The 21,005-nt window shown below is 44.8% G+C and overlaps 1 protein-coding gene across 1 annotated transcript; it reads right to left on the reverse strand.

Annotated features, from left to right (window-relative positions):
- Positions 1 to 9,833: 9,833 nt before the first annotated feature.
- Positions 9,834 to 15,305, reverse strand: LOC130474790 (hyaluronidase-4-like). The gene is made up of 3 exons (XM_056846489.1): positions 14,361 to 15,305; positions 13,267 to 13,356; positions 9,834 to 10,253 (listed from the first exon to the last, which is right to left on the reverse strand). The coding sequence occupies exons 1-3, from the start codon at positions 15,303 to 15,305 to the stop codon at positions 9,834 to 9,836; spliced, it is 1,455 nt and encodes a 484-aa protein (XP_056702467.1).
- Positions 15,306 to 21,005: the final 5,700 nt, after the last annotated feature.

Here is a 21,005-nt window from a genome sequence, read left to right on the forward strand (position 1 = left end):
TTAAAATACATATTGGGGAGTTGAACCCCCCCCCCCAAAAAAAGCATTGTTTGATCATGTTTTGATGTTTGTACACTTATCTTTTTCTTTCCGGTGGGCACTGGATAGGGTTGCTAGGTCCCTCTTCGCCACCGGTGGGAGATTTTTGGGCCAGAGCCTGAGGAGGACAGGGTTTGGGTAGGGGAGGGAGTTCAATGCCAGAGTCCAATTGCAAAAGTGGCCATTTTCTCCAAGTGAACTGATCTCTATCAGCTGGAGATAAGTTGTAATAGCGAAAGATCTCCAGCTAGTACCTGGAGGTTGTTAACCCTAGCACGGGAGGACACCAGGAGGCTCTCTGGACCCAGCCGCATTGGCGTCTGGGAGGCTATCTGGGCCCTGTTGCAGCACTGGTGTCCTGGAAGCTCTCTGGGTCCGGCTGCTGTATCAGTATGGATGCAACCTCCAGGTAGTAGCTGGAGATCTCCTGCTGTTACAACTGATCTCCAGCCAATAGAGATCAGTTCAACTGGAGAAAATGGGTGTTTTGGCAATTGGATTCTATGGCATTGAAGTCCCTCCCCTCCCCAAACCTCACCCTCCTCATGCTCTGCCCTAAAAACCTCCTACAAGTGGCGAAGAGAGATCTGGCAATCCTATGTATCAGCATCCAGGAGGCCCTTCAGGCCTGGCTGCTGTGTTGGCTTCCAGGAGCAGCTCCAGGTCCAAAGCAGCTCCTAGACAATGCTGTGGCTGGGCCCAGAGACCTGGAGCTGTGTGGGGCTCAGTGACAAGGAAGCCATGCCGTGCTCAGAGCAACTTCCAGACACCACAGCTGCCCGGGCTGGGAAGGTAAAGTAATGAGGATGAGAAAGAGAGATTGGGGGTGGGGGGGAGATATTGACATGAAGGAGAATAGGGAAGGAAGAGGGGAGATTGACAGAGAAGGGTTGGGGGCAAAAGAGAGGGGGTAGGTTGACAGATCAGGGGAGGGGAGAAAGGGGGAGAAATAGAGAGGGGAGTAAATTAACATCAAAGGGGAAGGGTGATTGATGGAGAAGGGGTGGGGCAAAAGAGGGGATAAATTGTCAGATAAGGGGAGGGGGGAAGAAAGAGAGGGGGTAGTCAGAGAAGGGGAGGGGAGAAAGAGGGGAATAAATGGAGAAGGGGTAAGGGAGAGATTGACAGAGAAGGGAAGGGGGATATTGACGGAGAAGGGGTGGGGCAAAAGAGATTGCAGAGTAGGTTGACTGATAAAAGGAGAAGGAGAAAGAGGGGGAAGATTGTTAGAGAGGGGATGAAAGAGAATGAAGCAAAGTGTGGGGAAGGGATGCACTTGTAAAATCAAATGGTTAGATGTAATGGTTAATTTCCATTAGTGAGTAATCTTCCACTGGAAGAACAGACCTTCCTCCAGGACTTCTTCCGAGGACTTTTTCTGCCAACTGGAGTCTTCTTTCAGTGGAGGATTACTCACTTAATGAAAAAGAACCATTGGCTTTAACCCATAATAAATAAATGCAAAAATATGTGAGTTCTATCATATTAGCAGCATCCTCATATGCCCTTTGTGGCAAGACTTTACGTGTTCACTTGGAAGGAAGCCCTACTGAGTTTAGCAAGATGCATTTTCAAGTAAAAAGCACACCCTCAGAATAGTACAACTCTGCTATTTTGGGGCAACTGTTCAATTACCTGATTCAGTCATGATCCACAATATGTGCCACAGGACTAGATATGTAGGGCATTTCTACACTGCAAACACACTTATCTTCTACAAGATGAATTGTCATAGCTTGCTCCAAAGAATCCTAAGGACGGTAGCTAGGGTTGCCAGGTCCCTCTTTGCCACCGGTGGGAGGTTTTTGAGGTAGAGCCTGAGAAGGGCGGGGTTTGGGGAGGGAAGGGACTTCAATGCCATAGAGTCCAATTGCCAAAGCGGGCATTTTCTCCAGGTGAACTAATCGGCTGGAGATCAGTTGCAATAGCAGGACATCGCCAGCTAGTACCTGGAGGTTGGCAACCCTAACTGTAGCTTTTGTGACATTGTTGAAAATTCTCTTAACTCCTAGCCTGTTTTTCCTCCATAGAGTCCCTGAAATGTTAAACATCAGTAAGCAAGCAATCAGAATGGTAGACGATGCAGTTTTGCTTGAAAATAAACTATACAGAAAAGTAGAATGCCATCTATTTAGTGCTAATGTAGGGAAATCTATTTAAAAGTGACTTTGGACAAGACCCAAAGATAAGCAACATTAAGTTCCACTGATCTGGGGGACTGTGTCAGTAACTTTCCAATTGATATGAGACCTACAAGTGCTTAACTTGGGCTGGATTAACCTGGTTTCTCTTGATCATGGGTACTGGGGGTTGTACATTTCACAGCTGTACTTCTGATAAGTAACACACAGCTAATAAATATTAACCAGCTGCCTGGTAAAATAGGAAAACATAAAATTAAGCAGGAAGTTTTAAATCCCTTCTTGTCCATTCCACCAAGTTGAGGGAAAATCTAGTCTCCCATGATCGCTAAATAAACATGCATCCCAATGCAGTTTCTGCTGTCGTTCACTCTAAAATATGTGATGTAGAGTTGGTTGTTCTGGCATAGATCTTTTAATTTAAGGGATATGGGGTTCAAGCCCTTGTTCCTGTGAAGGGAGCAAATTCACAGGAACAATTTTTGTCAGCTTCCCATTCCACCAGCAGTGCTTTGTGCTCCCCTGAAAGATTAAAGGTGTCACAAAGTTAGGCGCAAGCATGTGCGGCAGGGGAACGTACCATTTTTAACAGTCACCCTCACTCATGAGCCTAGCCTCGGACCTCCTTGCCTCGCTGCTATCCGACTTGTGCCATTGTGCAGCTGTGCGATAGCTGTGGCAGTACAGCTGCCTTGCAGCTACATTTGCATCTGCACAAAAAGGGCCACTGATTCTCCCCCAGGGTCATTAATGGTCAGATCAGGTACATCAATGAGGCAGCAGGCAAATGGACATGCACGGAATAACCTTGACGATAACACAGACCTAGACAACACACCGGATGGTAAGATGTTAAAGGGGGAAAGTGTTTATTTGTAAGCACTGGTTGATTGTCCGGTTTGCTCACTCTTTGTTTAAAAGATGCGGGGGGGGGGGGGGGGAAGCGACGACAGCTAGGACAATGTCTCATGTCACCAGGCCCTAGTATGAAATGCTGCTGAATACACTATACTGGTTTGAGCACAGGGAAAGTCACTCAACCCACAAGCTCGAGCTGCTCCCGAACCACCAGAAAGCTCAATGAACAACTGGCTTCCTGCTTGCAGCCAGAGCATGAGGTGTTCAAGAGTCCTTCACCCCCCCCCCCCCACACACACAAATGGCTGTTGTTCTGTGCAGCAATCTTCAGTAGACCATGCAGTTCAAGGGGCTGCAGGAAGGGGGGGCTCATCAAAGACTGCCTCACTCTCGCATAAGAATCAGATAATTCCTGCAGAGTCCCTCCTCTTATTATAGCCGCACCCCTCCCCTTGCGTAAGGCTTGGAGCCAACCCATTTGAAAAAGTCAGATAAGTGTGCAAGGCTGTTCTTTTAAAACACAGATTTCCATTTTTTTAATTGTCATTATTATATAAAATGAAATCTCTGTCTTGCTTTTTCTAGGGTTGCCAACCTCCAGGTGGGGGCTGGAGATCTCCTGGAATTACGACTGATTTCCAAACAACATCGATCAGTTCCCCTGGAGAAAATTTCTTATTTGGAAGGTGAATTCTATGGCATTGTTGTTGGAAAATCTGCCCTTCCTAACGGTGTCACTTGCCTCCACATAGAGGGGGGGGGGAATTGACCAGAGAGTCAAATAGATAGAGAGGATGGAGGGGGGTCGTCTCCTGTTACACCTCACCCTCATTTCCTGTCCCCTTTGATGTTGAGAGATATATTGTCAGGGAAACTTCCCCTCTCTCTCTCTTCCCTTTTGTCCTTCATCCAAGCAAGCCCTAGGGCCCAGCACTCCGGTGCTTAGGCCTTCTCACCCCAAGATGGAGTGAAAGGCAGGTACCTTTTTATATCTAGAGATTTAGCAAGGTAGATTAGGATAGGGGACCCTGTTTGTCCTTTCCTATCCAAAGTGTATTTCTACAATAAATGTACTTTAGTTTTATTAGAGCAAACGACTGATGTTCTCTTTATTTTCACACACACACACACATGAGTAAGCTTCTGCTGTTTGCTGAGCTTAATGCACTCTGTTAAATATCTCGGAATATCAGTACGATAGATATTCCAACAATTATAACCCGCTATGGTTCCTCCTCTCCCCAAACATTGTCCTCCCAGGTTCCACCCTCAAATGCCCAGGAATTTCCCAACTCAGACTTGGCACCCTGAAAAATAGGGACTATTCCCAGCCAGTATCCAATATGATACTATCATCAACCATATCAAATTTCTAAGTGATCCAGGAGAATCAACAGGAACATACTTCCCTTGTCTATCTCCCCGTGAAGACCAAAGGGAACCTGGAACTGACCTGGAACTGACCACTAGTCTGTCCCCTCCCCCACATTGGTAGTCCAAGACTGGCTAGTAATTTTCTAGATTCAGAGAGAGCTTGTTTTTGCAATGCTCAGTTAAAGTAACATTGTAGAAGTCCCACCACCAAATTATGCTGCAGGAATAGGGCAGCAAGTACATCAAACACATCATTTTTGTTTAATAAAGAGCATTTCTTTTGGGGGATGAGGTAGTTGTGAATTTCCCTGCATTGTGCAGGGGGTTGGACTTGATGACCCTGGTGGTCCCTTCCAACTCTATGATTCTATGAAATGGTAGTAAGGCTTCCTAATACAAAAGTCTGTGCAAAATCACCCAGGCGCTTGAAAAAATTGAAAGATACACACCGATGCAAGTCACTTTCCACTCCTAATTGTGAAAAATCTTTACATTTCATCTCTTTGCTGCCCTCTAGTGGCCGCTGTTTTTGGACACGTTCATATGGCAATTGTTTCTTAAACTTTAATGTGCTGAGGTACACTTTTTCTCCAATACAATTGGAAGAACTCTTCTGTCTTACAAATTAAGGATTCCTTATCAAATGTATAAGAATTACTTGCCTTCAAATCCTATCGTTTGCTGTTTTTTCTGCTCGGGGTACTATTATGAGAATGCATGGAAGAAAGTAAGCAGAGGAGGCGCTTCCTTCCGCATGACAACAGTCAGCATCTTCAAAGAACAAGCAATTTTTATTTGCTCTCGAGTATGCCAAGGCTAAGTTCTGAGATTCCGCCAGCAGCAGCTATGAGCCCATGGCCCATGCAATTGAAACGCCATCAGTAGGGTTGCCAAGTCCCCCAGCAGGAGGTTTTTGGGGTGGAGCCTGGGGAGGGTGGGGTTTGTGGAGGAGGTGGACTTCAATGCCATAGAGTGTAATTGGCAAAGAAGCCATTTTCTCCAAGTGAACTGATCTCTATCAGCTGGAGATCAGTTGAAATAAAAGGAGATCTCCAGCTACTACCTGGAGGTTGGTAACCCTAGCCATCAGGTACACTCCAAATATGACTTCTTTTAAATTGAAAATAAATAATCCAAGCCTATGGGGTATTTTGCTTGAGAGAAGGGTGCTGTGAGTTCATGCTTTTGAGCATGTTATCTGCAAGGATCACAGCATCGCTATACAAAATTAAAATATAAAGACGTGATTGGGGCACTTTTAAATCCTGTTGATTTCAGTGGGAGGATTCAAAGCATGCTTAAATACCTCTGCTCAGATCCCTTTTAAAAGCATATCACATTGACTGGACTCTGCCCAGTTTTATATTCCTGACTTATATATAGGGTTGCCAACCTCCAGGTACTAGCTGGAGATCTCCTGCTATTACAACTGATCTCCAGCCAATAGAGATCAGTTCACCTGGAGAAAATGGCCGCTTTGGCAATTGGACTCCATGGCATTGAACTCCTTCCCATCCCCAAACCTACCCTCCTCAGGCTCCTCCCCCAAAACCTCCCGCCAGTGGTGAAGAGGGACCTGGCAACTCTACTTATACACACACACATACACACACACACACACACTTTGAGCTAATTCATTAAGTCTTAATGTATTTAATATATTCTAAGTGTTTTGTGTTCTTATCTTGAATTGCTTACTTGCAATATAATTTGCAAGGAAGGAAAGCGACATGGTATAGCCTGATCTTGTCAGATCCTGGAAGCTAAGCAGGGTCAGTACTTCGAAGGAAAACTTCCACGGAAGGCTGTGCAGAGGAAGGCAATGGCAAACCACCTCTCTTTCTCACTTGCCTTAAAAGCCCCTTGTTGGGATCGCAGAAGTCGGCTGCAACTTGACGGCACTATACACATACACACAATATAACTTGTAAAATGAATTTAACCTTGAGTATTCCCATGCACATGTAAATCCATAGGCTTGCAAAATGAGTAATGTTTGATTCCTGTTGTGTAAGTTAGCTTTCTTAAACAGGCAGGAGATAATAGCTTTGTTTGTCTTGCTCTCAATAAAGTAGAAGCATGCCTTGAAATATGGATGGTCATGTGTACTTCAGATGCAAATCTATAGCCTTTTAGGACCTGCTCACTGTGAGATGCAGCCTTGGAGCAGTTTAGGAGGTCACTTTTATGAGGGAGAGGAGTGTAATCTCTTGTAATGTTTATTATATGTATGCCATAGATCCTGACCACAAGTACATAGATATACATGCACAGTGAGCTCAGCATTCCTAAGCATGTCTGTGTGGAAGTAAATTAAATAGGGCTTGCTTAGATGGGGCAGGTAGCACATAGTCTGAAGATTGCCCCTCCCCATGAGCAGGTGATTAGCATTATATTTGTTTTTATTCAAAAGTCCACAAATCGCAGGTCAAGAGCTGGTCACCATGTTACCACCTGCCATGTGGAGCCAGCTTTAGCATGTAGCCTGCTTCACTGTTTGGTGAAAAACTGTAGCTTGGCTTCCTATACCTTTCACCTGGAGTTCCCCTGATGCTACCAGATATTACTAGCAGCCACTAGTAGAGACTCTCTGCAGCCAGTCCACATGGGAGGCTGTTCTATACATTACACTCATGATCACCACCCAGAAGTGCTTTCAACCACCTTCCACATGGCTGTTGTTCTATGGCCGTGTTGGCGAACCTACGTGCCCGCCGCCCAGCTGGGGGGCGGGGGCTTTGAACCGCGCGGCACTCGGCAGTCCAGGGAAGGGGCGGGCTTTGAACCGCGCGGCGCTGCTTGCAGGCAACGTGGTGCGATTCAAAGCCCAAGGGACTGCCCAGCTGGGCGGCGGGGGCTTTAAACTGCGCTGCGCTGCCTGCCCCCCCACCGCCCCCCTCCCAAGCGATCCTGGCCCCGGAGAGGGCCAGGCTCGCTTTCCCCACTGCCCCCCCTCTCCCATGCGATCCTAGCCCCAGAGAGGGCCAGGGTCGCTTTCCTCGCCGCCCCCCCTCTCCCGTGCGATCCTGGCCCTGGAGAGGGCCAGGGTCGCTTTCCCCGCCGCCGCCCCCTCTCTAGTCCTTGGAGGCTGTACAACAGAGGGTAGCAATTACGGTTTCCAGCAATCCCTAGGAGTATTTGGGGGTAGAGCCTGAGAGGGGGAGTGGTGCTGATGCCTTGATGGCACTTCCAAGCAAGCACCCAGAAGTGATATCCTCTAAATGAGAACTAGATAGGGGAAAAGCTGAAGACAGTTTTATTTAGGACTGCGTCTGACTGGTGTTGTTTTTATCTATTGGCAGTCCTAATTGCAGTGGTTTTTTAAAAAAAATTATGACTTTTAATGTGTTTTTATTGTCTCATTTATATTATTTTATTGTGTTTTTGTAATAATTTTATTTCTATTGTAGGCTGCCTTGAGTTCTGCAAGGGAGAAAGGCAGCTAATAAATATTTTAAATAAAGAATAAATAAATAGAATGTGATCCTGCTAGTTCTGCTGGATCTCCCAGGGGCCTTTGTCACTATCGACCATACTGTCCTATTGAACTACCTCAGCACTGGAGCTAAGTAGCACCATGTTATGGTGGTTTAAGTCCTATCTAGGAAGTCAGTCTAGAAAGTTAGTGTTGGGGGATCCCTGCTCTGTCCCATGGCCCCATGGGCTTTTGCAGGGTTCTATCTTATCCCACATGTTATTTAATATCTATATGAAGCCACTGGGAGAGGTAATCAGGAGGTATGGGCTGCAGATGATACCCAGCTCTACCTATTTTTTCTACCTAATTCCGAGGAGGCTACTGATGTTCTGAACCAATGTTTGGAGTCGGTAATGGGCTGGACAAGGGTGAACAATCTGAAACTTAATCCTGACGAGATGGAGGTTCCCCGGGTTAGTAGAAAGGCAGACTGGGGACTTCAGATCTCTCCTGTTGTGGATAGGGTTATATTCCCCATGAAAAACTAGGTCTGCAGCTTGGGAGTACTACTTGACACAGCAACCACCTTAGAAAACCAGGTGGCTGCAGTGGTTTGGAGTACTGCTGCCCAGCTTCATCTGGTGCATTAGCTGCACCTATTCCTGGTTCAGTCAGAATTAGCCACAGTGATCCATGCCTTAGTTATATCTACACTGGACTATTGCAAGGTGCTCTACTTGGGACTACCCCTGAAGAGTGTTTGGAAGCTGTAGCTAGTGCAGAATGCTGCTGCTAGACTGTTGGTCAGGGCCAGTTCCTAGGAGTTCGTGACCCCAATACTACAGCAATTACACTGGCTACCAATCTGCTCCCAGGCCCAATTCAAGGTGTTGATTTTGTTCTTTAAAGCACTGTATGGCTTGGGACCAGGGTATCTGAAAGACCATCTTCTCCCATATGTTCTCCCAGGAAGAGGCCCTCCTTATTGTCCCACCAATCAAAGAAGCTTGTCTGGTTGGCACACAAGAGAGGGCCTTTTTGGTAGCAGCCTCACGATTATGGAACAACCTTCTCAAAGAATTGTGTGTGGCTTCCTCACTTTTGAACTTCAGGAGGCAGGTGAGGATAGTTTTATTTAGGACTGTATTTGACTAATTTAGTTTTTATTTATTGGCAATCCTAATTGGAAATTTTAAATTGTGGTCTTTTGTGTGTGTGTGTTTTGCCCTGACCTAGATGGCTCAGGCTAGCTCAATCTCATCAGATCATTGAAGCTAAGTAATGTCAGCCCTGGTTACTATTTGGATGGGAGAACACCAAGAAATGCCAGGGTTGCTATGCAGAGGAAGGCAATGGCAAATCACCTCTATTAGTCTCTTAACTTGAAAACCCCATAAGGGGTTGCCATAAGTTGGCTGTGACTTGACAGCACTTTGCACATGCACACATTTTTTATAATTGTTTTATTTTGTTTTGTAAGCCACCTTGATTTCTGCAAGGTGGAAAGGCAGCTAATAAATGTTTTAAATAAATAAATATATGTCACAGTGTCCTAGACTCTCTAGGAATCCCCCCAATCTCTATGTTAAAGACCATAGAGATTTTGGGGAGGTTCCTAAATGTTGTGACATCGTCCCCCCTTTTTTTCTCTCTCACTGCTCCGCCAAGAGAGCACAGGGGATGCAGAGTAGGGGTAGGAAAGAAAGAACCAAGGCACCGGTTCTCATCCTCCTGCCATATTAATAGAACAGTGAGAAGCCACCATCCAGAAGCACCTACATTTTCAGAATCTTCTTGTTCCGATAACCATTAACAGGCAATTCCTCTCCTTGGCCAAATTTCTTTGATGAATTGATTTTAAGTCTCTTGTTTTCTAAAGCTCCTACCCTACACACACTTAGTTGAACTAAAGAGGCAAAAGATCTGGCTGCATGACTTGATGGTTCTGAAATTCCCTCGGTCTTCTGCCTCCAAATCTGCTGATATGATAAAGCACTCAGTGATTAAGTCAAGCCTGAAATCTCAGGAAGTAAATAGTTCAAGGAAACCAATTTCATCATAACTACTATTCCAGTTGACAGTAAAGTGGCTGAATTTCCTTGTTGCTTGCCTGAAGTTTTACCTTCTCTGCAATCAGCTCCTTTAAAACCTTGATAACAATGGCAGGTGAATTTTGCTGACATGATTTGAAGGTCTGAGTGCGAAGGTTTCCCTCTCACAGTAAACCCCTGGTGTTTTGAGGCTTTGATTTGAAAGCTGCTGGGGTTTAAATGAAGGTAGTCCAAAGCTTTCCAATTTCTTCGTACACATCGCCCATTATTCTGACACAGATGCCTGCTGCACACCTCCACCGCTCTGGTTACGTTGATGATGTAGAAACCCAGCTCAGAATCAATGAATTGTTTCACCTTTGTACAGTTGACCTTTCAAAGAGAAGATACAACAAGACATTCCATTGTTTGAACGCATAGCACTTGTTAAGTCCTCTTCTCAAACCTTGTCTGTCTGTGCCCCCACCCGCAGAGCGTGGCTAGCAGACAGGACTTCGTCAGTGGTGGCATCTTGTCTTTAAAATACCCTTCCCCCCCCCCCCTTGAAGTCTGCCTGGCAGCTTTCTTTTCTTGTATTTATTTTTATTCATTTAAAACATTTCTATGCCCCCTGTCCACCCAAATAGGTCCCCTACTAGGCATGAAGGCCAAACAGTTCTTTCCCCCAGAGCTTATAAATGAAAAGTTTCATCATTTTTAGTTATTGTATGGCTACTCCAAGCTGGAGGACTGTTTTATCAATATCATTTTAGACTGTTCTGTTTGCTTTATGTGTTTTTATGCCCTGACTTTTTGTTCCTGTTTGTTTGTTTGTTTGTTTTAATTGGCATGATCCTTCATTGGCTTGATCTTCCTTTTATTGTGAGCCACTACAAAGAAGTCTGGAGAAGCTGCAGGCAAACGTTCTAAATAAAAAAATAATAATAACAGCAAACGGCATCTATATGACTGCTAAGAAAATGATCCTGCCTGTGTATTAGGATCTATTCCACAGGCCCTTTTTCTGTGGCTTGGAGCACAGTCGAAAGAAGGTAGCCAGAGGAGAGCTGCTGTGGTGCCACACCTGGGGAACTCTCTTCCCCAGGAGGTTTCAAATCCCCATTATCTCATGGATGCCCACTTGGTGACCTTGCCCCAGTCACACACACTCTACCAAACCTACCTCACAGGGTTGTTGGGAGGGTAAAATGAAGGAGAAGAGGATATAAGCAGCTTTGGGTCCCCATTGGGAAGAAAGTTGGGGTATAAGTGAAATATGTAAATAAATAAGTACCTGACACCTTCCTGATTGGCATTTAAGTACCATTGAAAGGTGTGTTTTTTTTTGTCCAGCTGTTGGTTCCTTTGTTATGTTACATTGTCAAATGTGCTTGAAATTTACTCTACCAGTAGGCTAATTCGATGGAAAGAAAAATGGTGCTGCTATATGAGATGGATTGAAAAACTGATTGTGGAAGGCACATCTTGTTACACATAGTTGAAAAAAGCTGCAGCATCTAAAATTCCCTAAAATGATGTCTAGTTTTTATTGATCTTAAATCACCTTTAGATGTAAGTTCAAGGGAACTTCTGACTGAAGCTAGCAAAATCTGAACTGGAAGATACTTGCACCTGATTAGGTGTCTTTACTCAAATACATATGTTCAAGTTTACTGCTGTAATAAGGTTAAAAAAAAGGTAAAGGTAAAAGTCCCCTGTGCAAGCACCGGGTCATTCCTGACCCATGGGGTGATGTCACATCCCGATGTTTACTAGGCAGACTTTGTTTTACGGGGTGGTTTGCCAGTGCCTTCCCCAGTCATCTTCCCTTTACCCCCAGCCGTGCCGAAGTCCGAACTCCCCCGCTTTGGATCCCCGAAATTCGGGCGAGATCCAGAGTTCGGGGGGAAATCCCCCCCCGCATGCCTTCAGGGGGCTTCCCTGAAGGCACACGGGGGGGCCTTTAAACAGATCTGTGCCTCCCGGCCGGGAGGCACATATCTATTCCACGCCCCCCGTGCACCTTCTGGGGACTCCCCTGAAGGCGCGGGGGGGGGCAATTTTCCCCCAAACTCCGGATCTCTCCTGAATTTCGGGGATCCGAAGTGGGGGAGTTCGGACTTCAGCACGGCCCGAATCAAAACGGGCTGAATTTTGCCGAATCCGAACTATACCGATTTTTTTTCAACAGCCCTAGACAAGAGTAAGTAAAGCCATTCAAGGAACAAAGGTATGGCTTAAGGAGGCTATTCAGTAGAGCAAAGCAGTGGTGATTAACAATGTGAAAGTTACATTATTCTAAATCAATTTAAATCAATGGGCTTATGAGTGTGTAACTCTCCTTAGAATGGCACTGTAAGGGATAGAAACTCTTGACAAAAAGAACTAGGTTTGTAACCGGGGGGTCCTGGCAGGTTAGAAGAATATAACTTTGGCCTGAGGTTTTTTGTTTGTTTTGTTTTGGTCAATCTGATAAATATTAAACTTGAAATTCTAGGAATAAGTACCTTATCCTTAAAGAGGTAGGGAGCAATCTTAGCATAACTACTCAGAAATCTGCCTCATGCTATTTCTCAAGAAAGTGTCTTTAGAAAGGCAGCCATAGAGTCTACCATTTAGAGAAGGGTTACCAACCTCCAGGTACTAGCTGGAGATCTCCTGCTATTACAACTGATCTCCAGCTGATAGAGATCAGTTCACCTAGAGAAAATGGCTGCTTTGGCCATTATACTCTATGGCATTGAAGTCCCTCCCCCCCCAACCCTCCCCAGGCTCCACCCCAAAAACCTCCTGCCGGTAATGAAGAGGGACCTAACAACCCTAATTTCGAGGGCAGTTTCTCCCCCATCCTTCCTCATTTAATAAGGGAGTTTTTAGCAGGCCTCTGACAGTTGTAGTCAAAGCTACACAACAAACTAATATTTCACTTTATCAGTTGTGCCTTCAAATCCTGATCCTCATAATCTGTTGAGAACACTGAGAGTTCTTTCAGAAAGCTTTTGCTCCTCCTACAGAAGTACAATTCAGAAGAGAATGGCTATTAAATGAAGCCATTTATGGTGCATCAATACCAAGTGAGCAGCAATAATCTTGACCTCAAGATAATGACATGTTCAGATTCATCTGATTTCATGCAGATCTAACTAGCTGGGCCTAATGATCTAAAACCTCCAGAGGCAATGGTCTGACTTCCATTGGACCACACACACAGGTTCCCCCCCCCCTTACTCAGACAGCGTAGTGTAGGCCATGAACAAACTGTATCACTGTGATCTTATTATACTAGCTGAGAATGAATTAAACTGCAAGTAAAAATGTAAACAAAATAGAAATGAAGAGCATGCAATATAAATTCTGTCTAGTTCCTTGAATAATGTCCCAAGTTAGAACGAAGGCATTGGCTTACCTCCGATGAAGTTAAATTCATGTCTCCCCAAATAACGATCCCTGCCGCTCCTAATGCAGCACTTTCTCCAATAGTACTAACAAGATCTTGCTGTAGTGAAAACAGAGAATAACATTATTCCTCTATTATGGACCTTTTGCCACACATCCCACTAATGTCAGGAGGAAAATAACTCATCACGAAGTTGGGAGGCCAAAGTAGGTTAGGAGGGAACTAGGCTAGAATCTCAATGGTAATATGGTTTTGATTGGTGAAACCATGTGTTAGCCCCCTTGTTCTTTCTGGCACAACTCTGGCATGGGTGAAAGCACAGAGTTTTAACACAATCCTTTTTTGTTTCTGCAGATCCTTCTCACTCTCCCCGCAGAACCATCATTCCTGGGGTTATGGGAATGTTGCAGAGGAAGAGCCATGCAGTCCAGAGGGGAGGAAGTAGGGTTGCCAGCAGCCCCACCACCACCAGTGGGGGATGGGGGGTTGTGTTGCCAGATCCAGGTTGGGAAACTCCTGGAGATTTGGAGATCAAGCCTGGGGAGGACAGGGACGTCAGTGAGGTATAATGCCAGAGACTCCACCCTCCAAAGCAGCCATTTCCTCCTGGGGAACTGATCTTTGTGGTCTGGAAATGAGCTGTGATTCTGGGGGATCCCCAGGTCCCACCTGAAGGCTAGCATCCTTAGGAGGAACAAGGGGATGAAATTACCCACTCCCCTCAGCCCAGGTACACTTTCAGAAAAGGGAGGAGGAACAATTCCACCCCCTTGTCCCTCCTCATTCCACCCCCACCCACATGGCTTCCATGATACTAGGAATGGCCTTAGCAAGGGTTAGAAGGGGTTGAGGAATGGACACAAACTTGGCAATACTCCATATTCCATACATAGGTTCCAAATCTTATATAGATATTTTGTGAATAAGCCTCACAGTGGCCCTGTAAGGTAGGCCATTAATATCAGTAGATGAGCCACTGAGTCTGAAAGACAGCAGATTGCCTAAATCAACCTTATGAGTTCTGGGCTTGAACTGAGGTCTTCCAGACTCATACCTTGTTGCTGTACACCAACTCTAGAGCAGCAGCATCCCAAATGGCTTACCTCAGACAGAAATAATAAAGGCTCATCTTTATAGTCCAGTCGGGTATATACAAATACCGGGAGAGCATAATCATGGGATGTCATGGAGGCAATTCTCATAGACTCATTCACCCTAAACTGTGAAAAACGCAGTATATTTTCACTGTTGCCAAGGGATTTTTTCACACCGATGGAAGGATACAGAGCAGCACTGCTATTCCAGAGCCAGGAGAGTTCGTTATTCCTCAAAACCTCACTCTCTGGACAGGAGCCCGTATAGTTCTGGTCATAGAAATTATAATTGTGGCAGTCAGGGTACAAGTAGTACCCCCATAGGCCCTTAGGCCTTCTCTTAATCCCAAGCTCAAGGGTCTCCTTCATGAAAGCCTTCGCACTTTGTTCAAAGGAAAGTTTTGCCAAATATTCAACAATGTTTGCCGAAATATTCACTTGCATCTCAGAAATGAGTTTTCTGGACTGTCGCCGGTAAATATCTTTTCTGCTCCAGTTGCGATCCCACTGTGGCCTCCAGTGCTCCCAGTCGATGATGGCTAATCCGGTGAAATCTTTATCAGGAATGTAGTAGCTAATGTCACGGCTGGCTTTCTCCAGATGGGCTTGCAAGCTGAAATTCTGAGGTAGGCCACCATTAACAGGGACATCCTCGGGAGTGTACCAAGGGTAATATCCCAGCCTGTTGACATAAAAGATAGTCACATTCTGTCCTCTTGCTCTGGCAAATGGGCTTCCAATTATTTGGAACATTCTGAGGTCAATGGTAACATTATATCTCATGGAACAATGATCAGTCGGTGCATTCCAGGCAGCTATAAAAGGCTTCCTTTGGAACACCGGTAGCTGAGTGGGCTTCAAGGCAGAAGACCAGATAAATGAAATCTGTAACCATGTTGAAAAGTGGATCTGCTGGGTGACAGATAACAATATTTCAGTTTTCAGTAGGATCATGTGAAAAATTTCTCTCTCTTTCTCTCTCTCACACAAACACCATAATTTTACTAAATTTTCAAAGAAAAGAGGCATTTCTGTTATGTTTACACTTATCTAAGACTGGTGTAGTGTCGTGGTTAGAGTACAGGACTAGGATCTAGAAGTCCCATGGTCAGTCCTCCCACTCTACCATGGAAGCTCGCTGGGTGACCTTGAGCCAGCCACTCTTCCTCAGCCTAACCTATAGGGTTGCCAGGCCGGCCCCCCTTGCCACCGGCAGACGTTTTGTTGTGGTGGGGCTGGGGGGGAATGATCAGCACAATAATGTCACTTCCAGGGTAAACCCAGAAGTGGCAAGGACACGCTAGCACATTCCTCCAAAAACTCTATGGTTTATCCCGAAAGTGACAATCACCCCCTTTCAGCTGGCCTGCTTCTGCCCACCAGCCAGCTGAGGAGTGGTGGCCAGCCCCTTTAATTGGAAAGCAGTTGCCCGCCATTGCCTGGTATCTGGCAACCCTATTAACCTACCTTGCCTGTTATAAAATGGAGGAGGAGAAATGATCTAATAAGCCATTTGGATCTGCATTGAGGAAAAAAGCAGGGTATAAATATCTCAATAAATAAGACTGTAATGGTACAATCTACATATCTTCAGCTGCATGAAGCTCCCAAAATAATTTTGGCATCAGTTATAAACTAAATAATGTCTTTAATATGACAAAGAAAATACATCTCATTGTTACAAAAATATACTTGGAAACATGATGGGGACTGCAAAAGCTCTTAACAACATGGCAGTTAAGGTTACAAATCCCAATGAACCTTGCGTGGTTTACTTTTGCAAGCTACAAGCCAAACTACATTTATTATATTTCCACAGTTTTTAACTTGCAAGTTTGATTCACAATTTTGACACATTGTCCTCAAAATCTCAGCTTTCAGATCAGTCCTTTAACTTTTTCTGGATTGTGCGTTCAGTAAAGTAGCCTTCTTTCTAACAACCTTATTCAGAATAGTTGTAGGTGCTCTCTTTCACCACTGAGCATCACCAGGAGTCTGGTTCATGGCCCTTTTTAAAAAACAAAAAGCTATTTAAGGTAAGTTACAGAATGTTTTGACTTAGATGAATGGCTTTGTGTTAATTTGGGTTCGTACTTAGCAAGCACATGCCAAATTGGCATGGAAATGCCATTGTTTAAATCTATGTGGTTTAAAATGCTTGATTTTGAAAGAGAAAACAACAATTTTCAGAACTGCCACAGTGGTTAGAGATGATTACCTGTGTTATAGTGTGAGGGTGGAGGAGAGCTACAATCAAGCAATGACATCAGCTGAGCTATAAATAGATCAAGTTCCAGTTGTAAAGGTAAGTCAGCATCAAAAGGAAGTGACCTAAGCACGGCAAGAAATTCAACATTTTGAAATGATGTCAGCATTGCACTATGGGGTCTGATTCATTTGGGCAATAACTTGGAAACTTCACCCATTATAACTCCGTGTGTGTGTGTGTGTGTGTGTGTGTGTGTGTGTGTGTGTGTGTCCCCGTCCAAATATAGGCTTTCTTTATCTTGGGCTATCTGTGCAAGCCCATCTGCTTTCAGTTCCCTTTATCCATTTCCATGGTTTTATTACAAGTGGCCAATTGTATATTATAAACTGTAGCTGCTGCTCTGGAAGTCAGTAGCCTTGGAAAGAAATGGATTCTGCAATGTTAGAACGGGAGTTCTCAAGATCTTCTGGACCATGAAGTGCAAAAAATAGGGGCTGCCTGAAAGTATGCCTCCAGAATCTCACCTACAAAAATCCCACATACCTATTTCCTTCAAAACACTCCTATTACTACCTTGGAATGAGGCTATTTCTTAGTTACTGGTCATTAGTTGTTCACAGAATAGAATGGTTAGCAACATCTCCCTTGTTAGGATGAAAATGGATTTTCTCATCATCTGATTTGGAAAGACGACATGAACTGGGAACATTTGTTTGTTTGAATCAGCTTTTACCCTGCACCTTTCATCACCAAGCAGGACTCAAGGTGGCTTCCATCAGTTAAAATATATAATATAAAAATAACACAACATAATTTAAAACCTAATTCTCAGTCTAACATAATAAGATGACGCCCTGTATTACATTGTCTCTTAGCATACAATAAACACAACTGCTGTGTCATGAGGTTCTTTTGCTGTTGTCTCCCAGGACTTCATTCCATGCATGAGGCTCCTAGAATCCTTATGCATTATTCACTACTCGAAATAATTGCAATAGGTTGGAAAACTGGAAGGATCACATTTGTCTTAGTCTTCGCATTTCATGCTAATGCACAGGGGGGAAATGACAAGTCGTCCTTTGAAAAGAATCTGTTGGCACTGGACGAAAGAAATAATATACAAGTCTACTGAGTTTGGGGGAAAGTACTAATCATTCCAACATGTGTGCAGAGGAAGTTTCCAGCGGTATGATCCTAAGCAGAGCTATGCCTTTCAAAGCTTGTTGACTTCAATGGACTTAGAAGGCTATAACTGTGCTTAGGATTGGACTATAGATCTCTTCAATAAATGAGTATCAGTAATCCTAAAAAATAATCATATGTCATGGGAAGAAGATTGTCCCCACTGCCCTCCATAATTGGCACTCTTGCCCCCTACATTGGATGAATTAATACAGATTCTTCATATATATGTAGGTTGTAATCAGACAATGCCATTTCAGATATCTGTAGGCAATCTGACAGAGGCATTATTGTCTGTGCTGCAGACATTCATTTCCCCCCTAGCCTAGGTCAAATATATTTGGGGGGGGTTACAGCATTTTGGGAGAGAAGGCAGTATGGTAGAGCTCAATCTCGTCAGATCTTGGAAGCTAAGCAGGGTTGGTGCTTGGATGGGAGAACACCCAGGAAGACTCTGCAGAGGAAGGCAAAGCAAAGAGCTATTCTCGGCTTTCCCTTTGGAGAAGGAGATGCTTCAGAAGAAAGCAGGAGGCACCACATTTGTACCCACTTGGAAGCAGCTGTCTCCATCAAAAGAAGATGCTTGGCTTGGAACCTCCTGACATTCTGAGATGGGCCCCTGTACCTACGGCATTCATTTTGCAGTTGGTCATGCCTCCTCTTTGGGCACCATTTTATGCTGGCACTCACAACTTGTTCTCAACATTCAGAAGTATCCACCAGCTCTCCGAGGGTTGGGACCCCTGCTCTAGCTATTATTTCTCATAACAAGAAAGGCCGTGGTTCAACAAGGCAGCACAGAAGCTTCTTTTCTGTAATGGATACTAATGTGGCTATTTGCAGGCGCTTGGTGCACTGGGAGAAGGCAAAGACTCCGTCGAGAAAGCTCCCATGTTCAATTCATGCAGGATTCAATTCATGCTCCCAGGTTCAATTCCCAGCATTTCCCGTTGAAGGATTTCATGGGTTGAATGTTAGTGTCAAATTGGGAGGGTGCAGCAGACTAAAAGGTGGTTGTTTCTTCACAGCCCCGCCCTTCTGCCTACAATGAAACTCAAACCCAGAGATACAGATCCAACTTTTTTTTTATTAGTCAACTTCTAGAGTACAGTGCCAACAATGGGAACAGGTTCACTTGCTGGGGAAGTTTCTTCAGTTTCCTTGACCCTACTCATTCCCTCTTGCTTCCCTAACTGCTGACCACCTCAGGCTTCTCAGGGTGACACCTCTTAAGGAGCAGCACCCTAGTCTTAGGTCCCTCCTTCTCCTCACAATCACGTCACAGCCCTAGAGAATCCCTTCTTTTCCCATCACAGCTGTAAGCACCCTCCATCCTCATCCCAGCCAATTAGAACCTGGCCAAACCCAGTCCACAGGCCTCCAGGGTGAGCCCTGTCTGACTACCTCCTGTGTGGAATTCCTTGGTTCTTGGCTGCTCTCCCCTAGTGTAGGGCTTCCTCTTACCTTGCTCTGACTCTCCTCAGGCAATTCCTGGCCAGGCCAATCACAGTTAGGAAACCTCTTTTTCCCTATATGAAACCTAGAGAACTGCTGCTAATCAGAGCAGACAGTAATGAGCTAGATAGACCAGTGGACTGACTTAGAATAAAGCAACTTCCTTTGTGCATGAGGCTTTATATGCAAATGTATGTAGACCTACTTTCCAGGTATACCATGTATCATCAAATCTTGGGTGAGCACCTCCTTCCCTCAGCCAGGGCATTGAAAATGGGTCGAGGATGGGTATTCCAGCATGACAATGACCCAAAACATACGGCCAAGGCAACAAAGGAGTGGCTCAAGAAGAAGCACATTAAGGTCCTGGAGTGGCCTAGCCAGTCTCCAGACCTTAATCCCATCCAAAATCTGTGGAAGGAGCTGAAGGTTCGAGTAGCTACACGTCAGCCTCGAAATCTTACTGACTTGGAGAGGATCTGCAAAGAGGAGTGGGACAAAATACCTCCTGAGATGTGTGCAAACCTGGTGGCCATTTACAAGAAACGTCTGACCTCTGTAATTGCCGACAAGCGTTTTGCCACCAAGTACTAAGTCATCTTTTGCAAAGGGATCAAATACTTATTTCACTCATTATAACGCACATCAATCTCTGACTTTTGTCTTCTGGGTTTCTGGGGGTTTTCCTGTTGTTATTCTGTCTCTCACAGCTACAATAAACCTGCCATTAAAATTATGGACTGGTCATTTCTTCGTCAGAGGCCAAAAACAGGTGCCATCTAGCAGGGAACAGAGTTTTGGAGGTTGAAAACCCTAGAGAAAGCCAGGTGGGTGGCACATGTCAGGCAGAAACTTTGGAAGGCCACTGGTGCCCAGATGGATCAGAGGGCAAGGCGGAATAAGGACTGCAGGTCAGAGCAGGGCTCTTCTGCCAGACACACACACACAAATAATGCATGTGTGTTAATCAGGTCTGATAAACAATGTTAACTAATATTGGCACTCTCAAAAGCGTATCAAAGAGAATGTTATCTGTTTCTGACTAGTTAGGTGCATTTCGTGTTCTAAACAATTTAGTCTTCGGTATAAAACGTGTGCAATATAATGCTTATCATCTGAGTCAACTAAATGGCAGACAGTAAGATTTAAGTAGCTGTCTGTAGCTTTCTTGCACAAAATCGGGGGGGGGATGCTGTCTTTTGATCAATGGAGCCAAAGGTAAGGAAGAGCACAGAGTGCAGGTACCTTTGAAGAGGTGGCATGGAAAGACAAAAGGGATACATTAGGGAGAGAACATTCCGTCTCATGCAGCAATCAGTTTAATCTCCCCCACCCACGGATGGGCATGAATTTTCATCCCACTGATGCTTCTAATCAATTTTGGGAAGCCCAGAGAGGAAAGAGTGGCAAAGCAGGTTGCCACTCTTTTCAAAGGACCGGTGCTTATATTACAAAGACAGAAGATTCTACTCCTTTGTGGCTCCAGCCACCCACCATAAAAACAACGGCGCCAAAGGTAAGGAACTGCACAGAGTGCAGGGACCTTAGAAGAGGTGGTTTCTAAAGACAAAAGGGATACAGTAGGGAGAGAACATTCTTTCCCATGCAGCAATCAGTTTCATCTCCCTCACTAACGGATTGCCACTCTTTTCAAAGAACTGATGCTTATATTGTAATGCCCACATATAAGGGCTGGTATAGACCACTATGCATTCATACGCACACACATGGAAGCTTTGGGAACGTTGGCATCCACAACTATAAGAGGCCAACAGATTACATTGCTTGCCTGGTACAGCCTTTCACCA

The sequence above is a fragment of the Euleptes europaea genome, chromosome 3 (genome assembly GCF_029931775.1).
Source record: "Euleptes europaea isolate rEulEur1 chromosome 3, rEulEur1.hap1, whole genome shotgun sequence".
NCBI classification, from domain to species: Eukaryota; Metazoa; Chordata; class Lepidosauria; order Squamata; family Sphaerodactylidae; genus Euleptes; species Euleptes europaea.